Consider the following 15,206-nt stretch of genomic DNA (forward strand, 5'->3'; position numbering starts at 1 on the left):
GTAAAGTCAAGTAAAACCGGTAAATCAAGTCTGGTTGCATAGCTAGCAACAATTATTTACGTTTAAAGAATAAAAGAGTATACTAACACAAAGTGTAAAAAAAGATTTCCCTAACAAAATCCTTCTAGGACAACACTAAATTTATAAGAAATGTTTATGAACGGGAGTACAAGTAGAAATGAAATGAGCCGCGTCACGACAGAACCAACATAATGGGTTTGCGACCAGCATGGATCCAGACCAGCTTGCGCATCCGCGCAGACTGATCAGGATCCATGCTGTTCGCTTACCAACCCTTTTACAAGTAGAGAAACTGATAGCGAACAGCATGGATCCTGATCAGACTGCGCGGATGCGCAGGCTGGTCTGGATCCATGCTGGTCGCAAACGCATTATGTTGGTTTTGTCGTGACACGGCTCATTATTATATTTCTTGGTAATAGCTTAGTAAAGTTTTTAGAGCATACACGTTACCGATGCTGACTCATCATTCATCTCTTATATCCCCTATTGTGAAATTGTACTCAAAACTTTTAAACAATGAAAACCCATGGTCGTTCACTAACACTTTCCTTCTTTGTTCGCTTCGTTCTTTTCTTTAACTTAAACTGACCGGGAAATTTAGTCTTAAATTATACTACATGTAGTCTGGAATTCCTTCCCCTTTAACTACTGTTTGTAGTAAATGAAATCAGGGAACCAGACAAGAATATGCGATACTTTTCATATGGATTAGTTCAATTGGAAAATGGGGGGGGGGGGGGTGGGGGCGGAGATATAGTACTATGATTTACAGAAAATGAAGAAATTATAAAAATAAACTGTAAAGCAAAGATGACAATTATGTTGTAGTTGAGATAAAATGAATGACGAATAACATATTTGTTACTAAACTTTACTTTGTTTGTTCAATGGTCAAAGTTACTGACTTCTATGATGTCTTCGCCCAACTTACATTCTGAATTCTTTGGACTTATAGGTTATGTTTAATACTGTCACGTGTCAGTGTGTTTCAACAAACAATGTATTTCATTTCCATAGAAGGAACAAGTTAAAAAGGTTTCCTGTGTGGGAAAGTTTTAATAATTTAAAGATATTTCATTCAGCTTTTTTCAAAATTGTTTGAAAAAAAAGCTACCCCCAAAAATAAAAAATAAATAAATAAAAAAAAAAAAAAAAAAAGAGAAAAAAAAAAAAACCAAACAAAAAACGTTGTATCGAAAATATTGTTGACAATAATCGATCAATAGAAGAGGGTCTTTGGAGACCGGAAACCGTCGAGACGGAGGGGGTCGATTAGAAGGTCACCCGTCTATATCATCCATTTCAAAAATTTTAGTTGCACTTGAATATTCTTTCATATACCCATTTGAAACTACCATATGTGTATGAAGTATAGATTTTATTACCAATTCATAAAAAAACAAAAACAAAAAACAAAACAAAACCAAAACAACACAAAACAACAACAACAACAACAACAACAAAAACAAACATCAAAAAACAAAACAAACAAACAATGCAACCATGTACGGTTTACAGATCACGTGCTCCTCCATGTACCAAAAACAGGTCACGTGCTCCTCCATGCCTTAAAAGTAGCCGCGCGGGGTCCATGGAATATATGAACCTTTACAATTAGATCTTTCAGTTCGGGCTCGTACACAAAACTACGGAAGAGCATTAGTGCCAGATGTATGTTTTTTATTAACTCGAAATTTCGAGTTACTAACTCGAAATTTCGACTTACTAACTCGAAATTTCGAGATACTAACTCGAAATTTCGAGTTACTAACTCGAAATTTCGACTTACTAACTCGAAATTTCGACTTACTAACTCGAAATTTCGAGAAAAGTAACTCGAAATTTCGACTTACTAACTCGAAATTTCGACTTAGTAACTCGAAATTTCGACTTACTAACTCGAAATTTCGAGTTACTTATCTCGAAATTTCGACTTACTAACTCGAAATTTCGAGTTACTTATCTCGAAATTTCGACTTAGTAACTCGAAATTTCGACTTACTAACTCGAAATTTCGACTTACTAACTCGAAATTTCGAGTTACTTATCTCGAAATTTCGACTTAGTAACTCGAAATTTCGACTCACTTATCTCGAAATTTCGAGTTACTAACTCGAAATTTCGACTAACTAACTCGAAATTTCGAGTTGCTAACTCGAAATTTCGACTTACTAACTCGTAATTTCGACTTAGTAACTCGAAATTTCGACTTACTAACTCGAAATTTCGAGTTACTTATCTCGAAATTTCGACTTAGTAACTCGAAATTTCGACTTATTAACATTACAAGAATGGCCAAAGTTATTAGTTAGATGGTATAAGATATAGTAGGCAGTGCCTTTGAACGATGGAGATGGAGAAACGGATGCCTGGACAAAAACTTTTGAAATTTAACTTAAACTGGCATGTACACACCCGACCTAAAAAAAACAAGGCTTCCTTTAATTTGTACGTTCAGGCGTTCTTCAGACGTTGTATTGTATCCCATCTGTTCGGACATATCTTTTCACTAATCATATTCTTCTCATCCCTGTAAAAAAACCGATCCTATACTTCACGTGTGGGACATCTGAGGAAAGTATCGTGGCGTGGCCAAAATAGGGCGTGCTGAGGCCTTTGTCAAAATTGTTGGACTGACTATATTTCTTGTAAAATCGGATGCTTTTATATTATTCCCAACATATATATAACAACAAGTATCACTTTAATCAACTTTTATCAACACAATATCAAAGTATTAGTAAATAATGAATAATGTTGCAAAAACAATATTAGTATAAAGAAACGTGACGTATACACGCCAATTAAAACTTATTTAACACATGATATTGCACAGTTTACAATAGGGTGGGTTTTGGACTTGTTGTTTCTCCACATGATGGTTGTATGTGTGCTTAAGAAAAAGAAACACCCGGTTAACACAGAAATGTGGAAAGTGTGATTTTACACCCCCCCTCCACAAAAAAGCGAAGGATATGTTCAGTATGTGTGGACAGTTTGACCCTATAAAATTGTTCTGTTAAATAAATGTTAAAGGTGCTCTGTCAATGTGCAACAGCTACACACGAAAGAAAGTATCTTGAATTCAATCCTTGCTTTCACCGGCAACCAATGAAAGTCGTGCAATGTAAGTCGAAATTTCGAGATAAGTAACTCGAAATTTCGAGTTAGTAAGTCGAAATTTCGAGTTAGTAACTCGAAATTTCGAGTTAATAAAAAACATACACCTGACACTAATGCTCTTCCGTACAAAACCGTAAAGATGTTTGTTGATATTTTTCTTTCCAAATAACGTTTTATGAATTTCTATTTCCTATTGTTTATTTCGTTACGATGGGGGACAGATGTAGTTTTTATGCCTATTAGGTGCTTGTTTGTTATCAGTTTTAACAAAAACTCCAGATAGTGAAAGATTCTGGATTTGTAGAAGACTTCAACTTACATATAGATCTATATAAAAAAACGTTATAAAAAGAACAAATCGAACGATGAAGATTTATGCCAACCGCTGAATTTGTTTTAGCATGTTTGCTTTAAGTTTAAATAAGCAAGAGTTTTATAAAGTTAAGTTTTGTTACGTGTAATTTCAAGAAACTGTTTAACGACTGATTCTGATTCTGAATTAAAGTTAAAAAGTATTTAATTGAATTGAAAGTTTCACACAAATGTGCTTAATTTAATTTGAATTGATTTATTTTTTAGCGGAAATAGCATGTCAAGGCGAAACTGCTAGTTACGCTCTGACGTTCCCGCCTGAATTTAACGGAAGAGTTATCCTTGTGAACGCTAGCTATGATTCATCAAACGCCGCATGTGAATTCAAAGAGACGAAGGATGTAACCAAGACAACGTATAGTCTTACAGTGGATATTACAGACGATGACTCTAAACAAGATCCTTGCAAAAAGTCAAACCTGCAAATATTCGATGAAGTATGTTTGATATCAGTTTTTTTTATATTTCACATAAAGAGGTCTCCTTTGAACACTAATTCACTTCACTTGTTAGCCTTGTAAAAGTACACGAGCCTTTTCTAGATACATATGTTAATTGTTCTTATTCTTCATTGTTCATATTCTCCTTATTTCATTAAAACACTATCCCGTCATTATTGAAGTTTGCGTATCGGCTATATATCTAATTATTACAACTTAAGTTAACTTCGTAAACTGAATGTGATATCACTTGTTTATTATATGACTTATATCATTTAATTGTCAACACAACATGTCATGATACATATATATCTATCAAAGATTCTTACGTACAATTACCTATCAATCTCTTAAATAGACAACTTACGCTCTCCAGATAATTTCAAGTGTCTGAAACATATTTAAATGACCGAAACGATATGGCTAATAGTCAGAATTTGTGACAATATGTTCCATTTTTTTCACCTTTTTATGTCGAAATTTGTCATCCATTATTTCATAAAAAATAACAACACCCAATTTCCCATGTCAATTTAAGTCACACAGCATGCCGGTATATATTTTCAGACAAGCCGGACATTCCAGGCAATGATCCTTGTATATTACACAGAGCATTTGGAGACAAACATAGACGAGATTTTCAGAATGAACTGTACACACAATACAGAAAATGGCGAAGTGTCCATTGATGTAAAAAACGTTAATGTTGATAAGTATGTTTATTTCACATGTGTGTTCAGTACTTTATTTTTGTTTGTCATAACTGGTTGCCTGAAGACAATATTTGAAGTAGCTGATATAGTATTTGACAAACTTTACACTATAATATATATGATAACTATATATAATCAAAGCTGAATTTGTTTGGGTCTCAGAATGTCAGACAGGTGAAGGTTGTGAGATTAAAAACCAATTTTTTTTGTACAGTGCCACCAATGCTGTTTCCAGTGTTATAACTGTAGTAAATTGGCTATACCTTAATTGGGATTTGAACTCCATACCTCTTGCTTCTTAAACGAGCGTGGAACCCCTCGACCACGGGGATTAATATAAACTAACAAGCCTGAAGAAAACCACATTATTCTTAATTAGGGTTTGTAACCCTTATTAATTTCGAGATATTTTGTTCACGGTAAACCTGTTGTTTAACACTGATGTAAATAATCATGGAACTTGAAATAAGCATGTAAAGAATTACACAACATAAGAAATCTTCGACCAATCGGGGACTATTTTTTCTTCCCCGAGAAGGCTTGAAAATTAATGCGCCTGTCATTTGACAATCTTTACGCAGTGATCTCCCCTAAATTTTTCGGCGTAAGTGTACTTATAAAGAGAAGTAACCGCTTCGAGGAGTTCGGACTACTTTCGGATTTTGCAAATAAGCATATCAGTGTCTGAAATTTCGCTACCATTATTTGTTTGGTCTGACGACCCAAACAAATAAAAGCGAATTCTCATATTGATTTTGTTTAGAATAGGAGCTCAGAGAATTCATCTGACGTCTTTCGTGTAGTATTTTTCATTGCTTGAGCAATAAATTATTTTTTTGTGTGATTCCTTTATAGTTTTAAATAAAATGGTATGCTCCTTTTATCGTTGTATCTACTATGCGAGCTTTTATCATTGTTTCTGAATGAGAAACATCATTATTCAGCTGAGGGTTTTGAAACTTACAATTCCGTTAGTTATGTATAAATGTCAAAATATGATTTTTATACAGCTACTCCGAAAAAATTATATTTAGTGTATAACTGTCCCGTGTCCCATTGATAGTCTTTGTTTTTTTCCATACAAAATCAATTCCTGCAGTTATTGCTTTTTTCTTCAGGTGATTAATACATGCTCTGATCCCGATTTATCAAGTTTTTCCCCAGATTATTTCAGGCACCTATTATTTTTTCCTCTTTATTTCTAATTTAAAACTCTTGAATAAGGGTGATCACTCGGAAGCATAAATCACAACAAAATTAATTAAAAATTACAAAAATAATTAATACGTTCTTTTCCATGCAAATTATCATGTAAAATATCATATTTATAACAGCAGGTGTCGTAGCAGTAAAATTTTGCCCCGTTCTTATTTTCATTGTGTTAAACTTCATACCCAGGTGCCTTTAGTGCTTGTGATTAAATACTGCTTAAACTAATGTGTTGCATTTTCCGTTATGTCTCATAAAAACATTCAATGAAAAAATGGCTAAGATTTACAGTTGTTATGCTTTTAAAGGATCTTTTTCCTCACAATTTGTGGTTACCACAATAACTCCGAATAATTATACGCATTCTTAATGGAAGTCTACAGTGAGGTCCAAAAGCTTAAATGTGCATAAATCAAATTATTCGATAAATCAGTTTTGGCACTTAAAACAGATATGCAAACTTTAATTGAAAAATATACTGGTAATAAGAAAAAAAAAAGAGAAACGTATTTTGTGCTATTTTATTTAGATTTGAGTGGGAAGCATTGCAACGCTTTTCAAGTTTGGGTCATCAGTCATATTTAGAATGATTTCTTTCTGGACAAACGGAGTGAGCGACTGACCTGTAATTTTTGCACACATGGTATTTGTCTAGACCTACATCAAGTGAAAAATTAATCAAGTAAAATTACTTCATAGTCCATCATTTAAAAAGGTTTTGGAGTTAATGTTTGAAAGGAGATGATTGTTTTTGATTTTTTCTAAAGTTTCCTGAATTGCGTTTATTTTAAGGGATACCTTGGATAAAAATGAAGAGGAACAGCAATATGGACCTTTTGAATTAGCCATTACTGACGATGAAAGCACTCCTATTGATAGCAGTAAGCCTATCGATGTTGGGGATAACGTTTCCTTAGATCTTTATCCGCGTGCTAACTCAGGTATAAACTATGACAACTCTTATGTTTAAATTCATCCGTAATTGCTGCATTTAAACTCCGCTTTTCGAAGAATTGCAGTCGAACTATTGTCATGACCCGTCAGCACTGGCGTTGGGATTGGTAAACCTTTTCGTTTAGGTCCATTCTTTTCTATAGTAACTTAAAAGTCTAATCCCTTTACACTCAAAAAACTTGTTTATCGTTATAAAAGGAGCCCATTTTACAAGGATAGATACATGTAATACTATTTTTTACAAAGTTATTCCCCTCCTTTTTTCCATTTGTATTTCCCCTTGTCAACCTTTTGTCATAAACTTTGTAAGCCTTTTCTTTAAAAAACATACATGTTCACTTTCAAAATATGACAACATTCCAGAAGGGCAGATAATCCTAAAATTCATTTTTGCAGAAAGGTTCCCCTATTTTACTTATTTTATTTTTTCTAAGGTCAGTTTGTCAAAAACTTTCAAAGTTAATCAGTTCTAGCTGAGCTTGGAATACTTGTGACATTTCTATATTGGAATGCATTTCTAAATGACAGGTATCTGTATCATTTTTTCTCAGTTCTAACCTGTTTTTGAGTTTTTATTTCATGGTTAACCTTTTTGTTCAGATACATTTTTCAAAAAATATCAAATATATTCACTTTGAAATTGAAGTTTACTATGCAATTCGAAACGCATTTATAAGGGTTAGATCATCCTGAAAGCTACTTTTGCTTTGTTGATTCTTTTTTTCTTACTTAAAATATTGCCGTTTTCTAAGAAAAAGTATTTCCTTCAAATTTGAAATATTTGTCAATTATCAAAGGCAGTCAATTCTGGTAAGCTTATTTGTAGCAATATACCCTTCGTTAAGGTTAAAGAAAAACAACAATAAGAAAAGTGGAGCTGCTGTCCGCAGACAGGTCTTGCTTGAATATATTATATGAAATGAACTGCATCTGTATTTTCGGCAGGGTGTTGAAAATCTTTAAATGGACCTTAAGTTTAAAGACATGTGTGCTTAAAACTTTTTGCCATACTTTTAGAGTTGTTAAAAGAATCAAATTCGTTGAAGAACTATGGTTGCCATGGCAACCAAAAGAGTTTCTTTCAAAAACCAGAAAGCATAGAGCCTTCATATTTGGTATGTTAAATAAGCAAGTGATCTTCTACAAAGATGATTCAAATTATGACCCTAGGACTAAAAGGAGCCCCGCCAGGGTGCTCATTAGTTTTATATAAAGTTATAGAGAGAAATCTTAGAAAATCTTCTTGTCAAAATCCACAAAGCCTAGATCCTTGATTTTTGGTGTGTAACATCATGAAGTGGTCCTCTACAAAGATTGTTCAAATTATGCCCCTACGGTTTAGAGGGGCCCCGTCATGGGGGTTACTCGTTTTTTTAGAAAAAATCTTTAAAATCTGCTTGTCAAAAACCACCTACAGCTTTGATATTTTGTATGTAACATCATCTACTGGTCCTTTACAATAATTGTTCAAATTATGCCCCTCGGATCAAAAGGGACCCTGCCAGGGGGCTTATCGGTTTTATATAAAGTTAAATAGGGAAAATCGTCTTGTCAAAATCCACAAGGCGAAGAGCCTTGATATTTGGCATGTTACATGATTTAGTGGTCATCTGCAAAGATTGTTCAAATTATGGCCCTAGGAAGAAAATGGGCCCGCCAGGGGGCTTATCGATTAAAAAAATTAAATTCTTCATGTCAAAATCCAACAAGCCTACAGCTTTGATATTTGGTATGTTACATCATCTAGCGGTCCACTACCAAGATTGTTCAAATTATGATCCCAGGGTCCAAAGGGTCCCTGCCAGGGGGCTCCTCTTTTTCATATAAATTTATACAGGGAGAATCTGTTTGTCAAAATCCACAAGGCGTAGAGCCTTGATAATTGGTATTGAACAGTGGTCTTCTACAAAGATTGTTCAAAATATGTGTCTAGTATTTAAATGGGCTTATCGATTTAAAAATTATTAAAAATCTTCTTGTAAAAAAACACAAGGCCTACAGCTTTGATATTTAGTATGTAACATTATCTAGTGGTTCTCTACAAAGATTGTTCGAATAATGAACCCAGAGTCAAAAGGGGCCTTGCCAGGGGGTTCCTTAGATTTTATAAAGTTATGTAGAGAAATCTTAAAAACCTTCTTGTCAAAATCCACAAGGCGTAGTGCCTTGATATTTTGTATGATAGAGAATCTAGTGGTTCTCTACAAAGATCGTTAAAAAAATGCCCCTAGGATGAAAAGTGTCCCTACCAAGGGGCTTATCGAAAATTTAGCTAACCTGTTATCCATGCCTCAGGTAAGCGACCCAGGGCCCAGGGGCCCTCTTGTTATTCAATTACGACCTGCGTCTGTCTTTATGTTCTTATTTAAATATGACTCCATGGTTTATCTATTGCTCGGTCCCTGCTCTTTGTCATAATAACATTCTTCTTGTTTCTATTTGCGTGAGAAATAGGTACATATAAAATCATTTAAAGGACTTTTTATCTATTTTTTTTTTCAGGATATACCAAAGTGTTTTTTCATACTTGCATTGCCAACAATACCTTGGAAGGCCCAGATAACAGAACACTGCAGTTTCTTTATAAAGGGTAAGCTTCTTATCTTACACTGATCCACAGATTTAAATAGTAATTTGTAATGAATGAAACCTGAATAAAATCTGTTATATCCTATCATTTTTGACGTATAACATATATTACATACAGTAAAATATTTTGTTTTATGTCACAAGAGTCAGTGAAAACGTAAAGTTATATAAGTGTTTTATTCCACACCTTAAAACAAAATAACCAATGCGTTTGCTCCATATGAAGTTCCAACAGAAATCATTATTAGGTTCAGTCTTATCAATTTAGACTCGTTTTCATTTCTAGAGTCCAAAAAGCCCGTTTCAAAACCATATCACACTAATACAGAATTGCATTCAATTCTGTAGCCCAAAAGGCTAACATTTGATTAATATTTCATGGTTTTCAATCTAAAAGACCAATGTTTCTTAATAAAATGCCTATCAAACTCCATCAAACTCCATCTAGTGTCGTTTTCCTTTTTTTGAGTCCAAAAAGCACACGAAATCCTTTTTTGATTTGATCAAGCCAAGGTATACCAAACCGTCAAGAAATGGTGATGTGAAATGAAGAGTTTATGAGACATGCTTTAGAACAATACTAATTCTGTTTGACTCATACACTGCAGTTAAACTATATAAGGCTCGGCTTTCGCCTCGTTCAACACAGTTTTGTCAGCTGGTCATTCGTCAAATAGAAATCTGTATTGTACCGAAAATGTATCATTTACCTATATTATATTTTAGTAAAAAATATTTATCAATTTGATAAATACTCTGCCATTACACTTATTTTTTCCACATGGTTCAAATTGTGATCAGAAATATGTTTAATGTAAATATATTGATGTAATAATTTACGTTATATTTTTTCACATGGTTCAAATTGTGATCAGAAATATGTTTAATATAAATATATTGATGTAATAATTAACGTTATTAATCAGATAGTTTTTATTTAGATGTTCAACGTTAGATGGAATAGTCGTTTCAGCCAATCAGGTGTCTATATCTAAAGCAGAAGCCGAGGTCACTAAAAATGGCGTATCTGTATCTTTTAACGTCTTCAAATTTAGTAGCTCAGACAAAATCGGTGTCATTTGCCTTGCAAGAGCTTGTAAAGTAGGCGACACATCCTGTGATTTGGTGAGTTTGTTATCACCAAAAAGAAACTTATTGCACTTTATTATTATTTTCTATTTCAAATTGGTGTTGAAATTAGTGAACTGGCTTGAATAAGGCTTTTTTATGGGCCGGCATTCCACTCCATATCATTGTAATGTCACAGATCACTTGGGATGGTCACACAGAAGTTGTAAATCATATTTCGCTCTCTAACAAGTGCCAAACATACGGTTGAATTGTAATGAAATTTTTAGTTGCCGTCCATTGTAAATTCGTTTGTAAGTAAAAATAGTAAAAATAAGTATCACGTTATCCAAGGCGAGGGGTTACTTACTCATTGGTGTATATTTGCTTGCCATACATTGTACCGAATTGCAATTAACTAACTGTTTAATATTCCTGCCGTGGAAACAACGTCATCATCTCGTATAATATATGGTAGCGTGACAATTACGAAAAACTAAACTTTTGCAAGGGGCTACCTGGACTCAATTTTAACAAGACATGTCGTGTATAATTATCTTTCGAAATGTTTGTATTTTCAATAACTGCCGGTATCTATAAGCATAAAATATTTCAAACAGAGCAATCCAAGATGGTAACTAATATGGCCGCCAAAAATATGAAAAAATGTCTTAAGAATTGTTAAGATAATTATAATTGCAATTCAAATTAAAGAAACATTAGACTTTTCGGTTTTTTCTTCACAGTTCTACCTTTGCTGCCTTTAAAAGATATTTCTACATTGAAACAGCTACTAAAATGCATTTTGACATTTGATACTAGAAAAGAACGGAAGCATATATTTTATCATCATGTACTTATAATTAAATAAAAGAATGAAAGTGGTGTTTCCATATTTCTGCAGCCATCTAAGACGCTATTTTAGATTTCTATGTTCCCCACCATTTATGTCAATTAATGCTGACAGTTTTGATACTAAAAGTATATAAAACATTTTTGTTTATGAAATGCTTTATTAAAATTGAGTATGGGATAAAGATTCTAATTGACCCCATAGTCGCCTTAACATTATATGACATTAATAAAGTTAATAAGTAGAGCTGATTCTCTATTAACATGTTTTTTCTATTAAGTCTATGCCCCACGTGATATGAATGTGATTGATTAAATAACATTAATTAGATTAGCAATTTTATTCATGATACTGTTTTATTTATAAACAATGCGTTTTTATTAAAGCCAACAAACTGTGCTGAAATAATGAAAGAGAATCCTGCGGTCGATGAAGGTGTAAATGGTGACAATGGTAATGGAAATGAAAACAATAATGAGAACGGTCAAAGCAGAAAAAAGAGAGCAGCAGAAAATGAAGAGAACGAAGTATCAATAACTAAAGTGTTCACAGTTGGTGGGAGTAAACAGGATAAAAAGAATACCACAACTGGTAAGATAAATAAAGGTTAAAGCAAAGATAATCTTCTATATAATATCAGAGAAGAGGTTAAAAACGGTTCCTACAGATCAAAGGCGGTTAGAATATTTGTAACTAGAACTAACGATATCCCAAACGACAAAATCTGTTTAGTACAAAAACCCACTAGAGCGACTTGGAACAAGTTGAAAATCATACAGCTATGTTTTACATTTTTGTCAGGAGTTAAAACTCAGATATAAAATCAAATAATTCATTAGATCGTTGTTTAGATAATTAAAAAATGAAGAAATTCAAAGTAAATCTGCACTTTTATCCTAAGTGCAACAACGGAATTGAAATATGATTAATTGTATTTATGAAAGAAAAAACAATAATTCTAGATTGTATTAAACAACTTTTGGAACGCATGTTGCATTGTTTAAAGCTCGTTTACCGACGCAGCGATCATGACTCACAATCATACATGTCTGCAATATTCGACTGATTTATTCATTTTGTTAGTTATTTTACTTAAACGTCTATAAACTAAGTTGTTTCTCTGAAAGATTTTGCATCTTTAAATGCAATCAAAACTCAGATAAAAATCTTTTATTTAAATATACAAAAAACAACAACAACAACATGCAAATAATCATCCTGAATTACAGCTGATATCTTATTTTAAAGTGTTTACATTTAATTTAAGGGGTGAATACCTGCCATATTTTCCATTCTCTTTATTTCATTTTAAGAAGGCTTAAGATAAGGTAATCTGTAATACAAACTTAACTGAAACGTTAAAATCATTACTGTACTTCTTATTTCCTTTCACACACACACGCACACGTACACACAAAAAAAAACAACAACAACAAAACACAACAACATGATAATGCTACAAAATGCTGTAAAGCTATGAACTTTTTCCGGTTGTTCAATAAACGACCATCACATATACAATGTGAAATAAACTAGCCTTAAATCTCATTTGTCTTGTAAGAGACATTTGTCCGGTAGCACTTTCTGCCTAGACACATTACATGTTATTTTCCCCAAAATTAAACAAAAAGGAAAAAAAAAACAAAACAAAAAAAACAAAAAACAAAAACAAAACAAAAACATGCTCCAAATAAGATACCACCTTATATTTATGATCCTTTTTTAATACAAGTGTTCAGCTCACCTAACAAAGGACCTTTTGTGATTGCAGTGTCCATCGTTCCTCGTCGTTATCTACAATATAAAACAAAACAACAACAACAAAAACACCAACATCAAAACATCAACAACTAAAAACATTTTAACATAAACCACTTGGTATATAAGACAGAACTTCATTTGAATACATAAAAGGCGCTCTACAAAATTGGTTTGACCTGATGCATAAAATAGGCCTCAGAAGCTTAAAATGGACTCATAAAATGCTTCTGTAAAAGAAATCTTCATCTCGTAAACTGAAATGCCAACAGTTGTTATATTCAGCTTGTGGTATTTTATAAAAATTATGTTAATCATATCCATGGTGTCAAAATTAGCCGCACCCGGGGTCACTTAATTTATATAAATCGACTTACTTAAGAGAATGCATTTAAGTTTTCTTATCTGAAACTTAATACAGACATTTGACATTTGACGAGTAGCATTGCCGGGTAGACCTTTACAAAAGTTATTTAAGACTTGTCCCTGAGAGTCACTTTATTTGAATTTGACTTAAATAGCAAAAATATCATGAAAACTGTTTTCTTGGAAATTTTAAATGTAATATTTATTTGTCTTGTAGTATTGCCTGCCTTGTAGCACTCTACTTATGTTAAACGGCCAATAAATAAATAAAGGAAAATTACCAACCAAAGTATTTACTTTATATGAAATACATAACAAGAAAAACAGTATGACAAACGAACTTGTTTCAAAAGCACCAATGCCCTTTGCCTTCACCTAAGTGACCGTAGATAGACCACCCTAGAATATTTTAAGTTTTATAAAGAGAGATATGTAAAAAAATCAATCAAAGTAGCATTAAATATCTTGGACAACACGCTTTTTCTCTAAGTCTCTATAACTGTTTAATATTTAACAAAATTATTTCAATACCTTTCGACATGTTTTATAAAGGGAAATAATTCAAGACTTAAGTTATGTAGACTGAAGATTATTTGACACTGTACTTCCTCTCAACATTGGTCAGTTATATACCTAAAAGGCCCCTTTATGCGAAATTTAAGAAAGTTTACCTTATGCTTTACGAGTAATCGACATTTTTTTCTGAAAAAGAAAAAAAAAACACAAGAAAACTCTAAATCTATTTTTGCATAAACTAAATCAGTTTTACTCTTCGCTATTAAAAGTAAATAACATTTAAATAGTTTTGCACTTTTGCACAGGACAATGTATTGGTAAAAGAAAATATGTTTCCAGATAATAACTTCAACAAACGAAATGCTACTATTTCAGAAAATGAAGCTGAAGAGTATGTTGACCCTGTAGAAGAATGTTTAGCTAGAATAGAGATCACAGCTGTGGTTGCGGTGTTAAGTGCAGTTGTGTGCGTTCTTCTGATCGTTTGCACCGTTTTAGCATGTGTCATTTTACGGAGAAGAGGGAAGCACATATCTACATACGATCGACCCGTTCTACAACCAACACCAGATAGATTTCAGATTCCGCGCGCACATGTGAACGAATCGTATGAAATAATGTAAACAAGTAGTTGCTTGGTTTATATTTCATAGATATAAACGCATGAATATTACTGACAAGGTCGGAATTATTGCCAAGAATTAAAAATTGTTGTTCAAAATTCTGTAAATATTCATATCGGTCAATCTTAAGTTTATATTAAATAATATTGTATTTCTTGCTAGAAATGTTAGCAGAACTTCTTTTGCTTCTTTGAATTATTGATTTAATTTTCTTAATTGTGTGTAGAGCGGTGATGTTTTAAATGTGTATATCCGAATATTTTTTTATCTATTTTAACCATATGAGCACACTATTTTGAAAATATCTAAAAAAATTTGCATTGTTGGCGTTCTTCCAGTAAGTTTTGTTGTTTCAATAGTTCTCCATTGCAGAGTGCAGCGATTAATTTAGATAAATTTGGAATGTATGCTTGCAAGAATTTTTTTGAGTGTGTCGGGGGCCGCGTCCTGTGAACGTTGCCTTTACCTTGTTTTTTTTGTTGTTTTGTTATTACCAGTGAAGAATGTAGGAGAGTCTTAAAATTCATGATAAAGCTTTTGGTATTATTAAAAAAAATGTTTTGTAACTAAAAACTATGTATATTGTGAACGTTAAAGC

At 32.8% G+C, this 15,206-nt stretch overlaps 1 protein-coding gene across 2 annotated transcripts; it reads left to right on the top strand.

Annotated features, from left to right (window-relative positions):
• Positions 1 to 3,726: 3,726 nt before the first annotated feature.
• On the top strand, positions 3,727 to 14,933 carry LOC132754482 (EGF-like domain-containing protein 2; the record flags this gene model as incomplete). 2 transcript variants are annotated; one of them, XM_060745117.1, is given in 7 exon segments in its annotated part: positions 3,727 to 3,956; positions 4,527 to 4,672; positions 6,674 to 6,822; positions 9,338 to 9,425; positions 10,366 to 10,549; positions 11,732 to 11,936; positions 14,361 to 14,933. In XM_060745117.1, coding segments are annotated over 7 exon segments (1,250 nt in total), but the record flags the coding sequence as incomplete, so codon positions are not given.
• Positions 14,934 to 15,206: the final 273 nt, after the last annotated feature.

This window comes from Ruditapes philippinarum, unplaced genomic scaffold (genome assembly GCF_026571515.1).
Source record: "Ruditapes philippinarum isolate M1 unplaced genomic scaffold, ASM2657151v2 ctg4160_1_1_1_1, whole genome shotgun sequence".
NCBI lineage: Eukaryota > Metazoa > Mollusca > Bivalvia > Venerida > Veneridae > Ruditapes > Ruditapes philippinarum.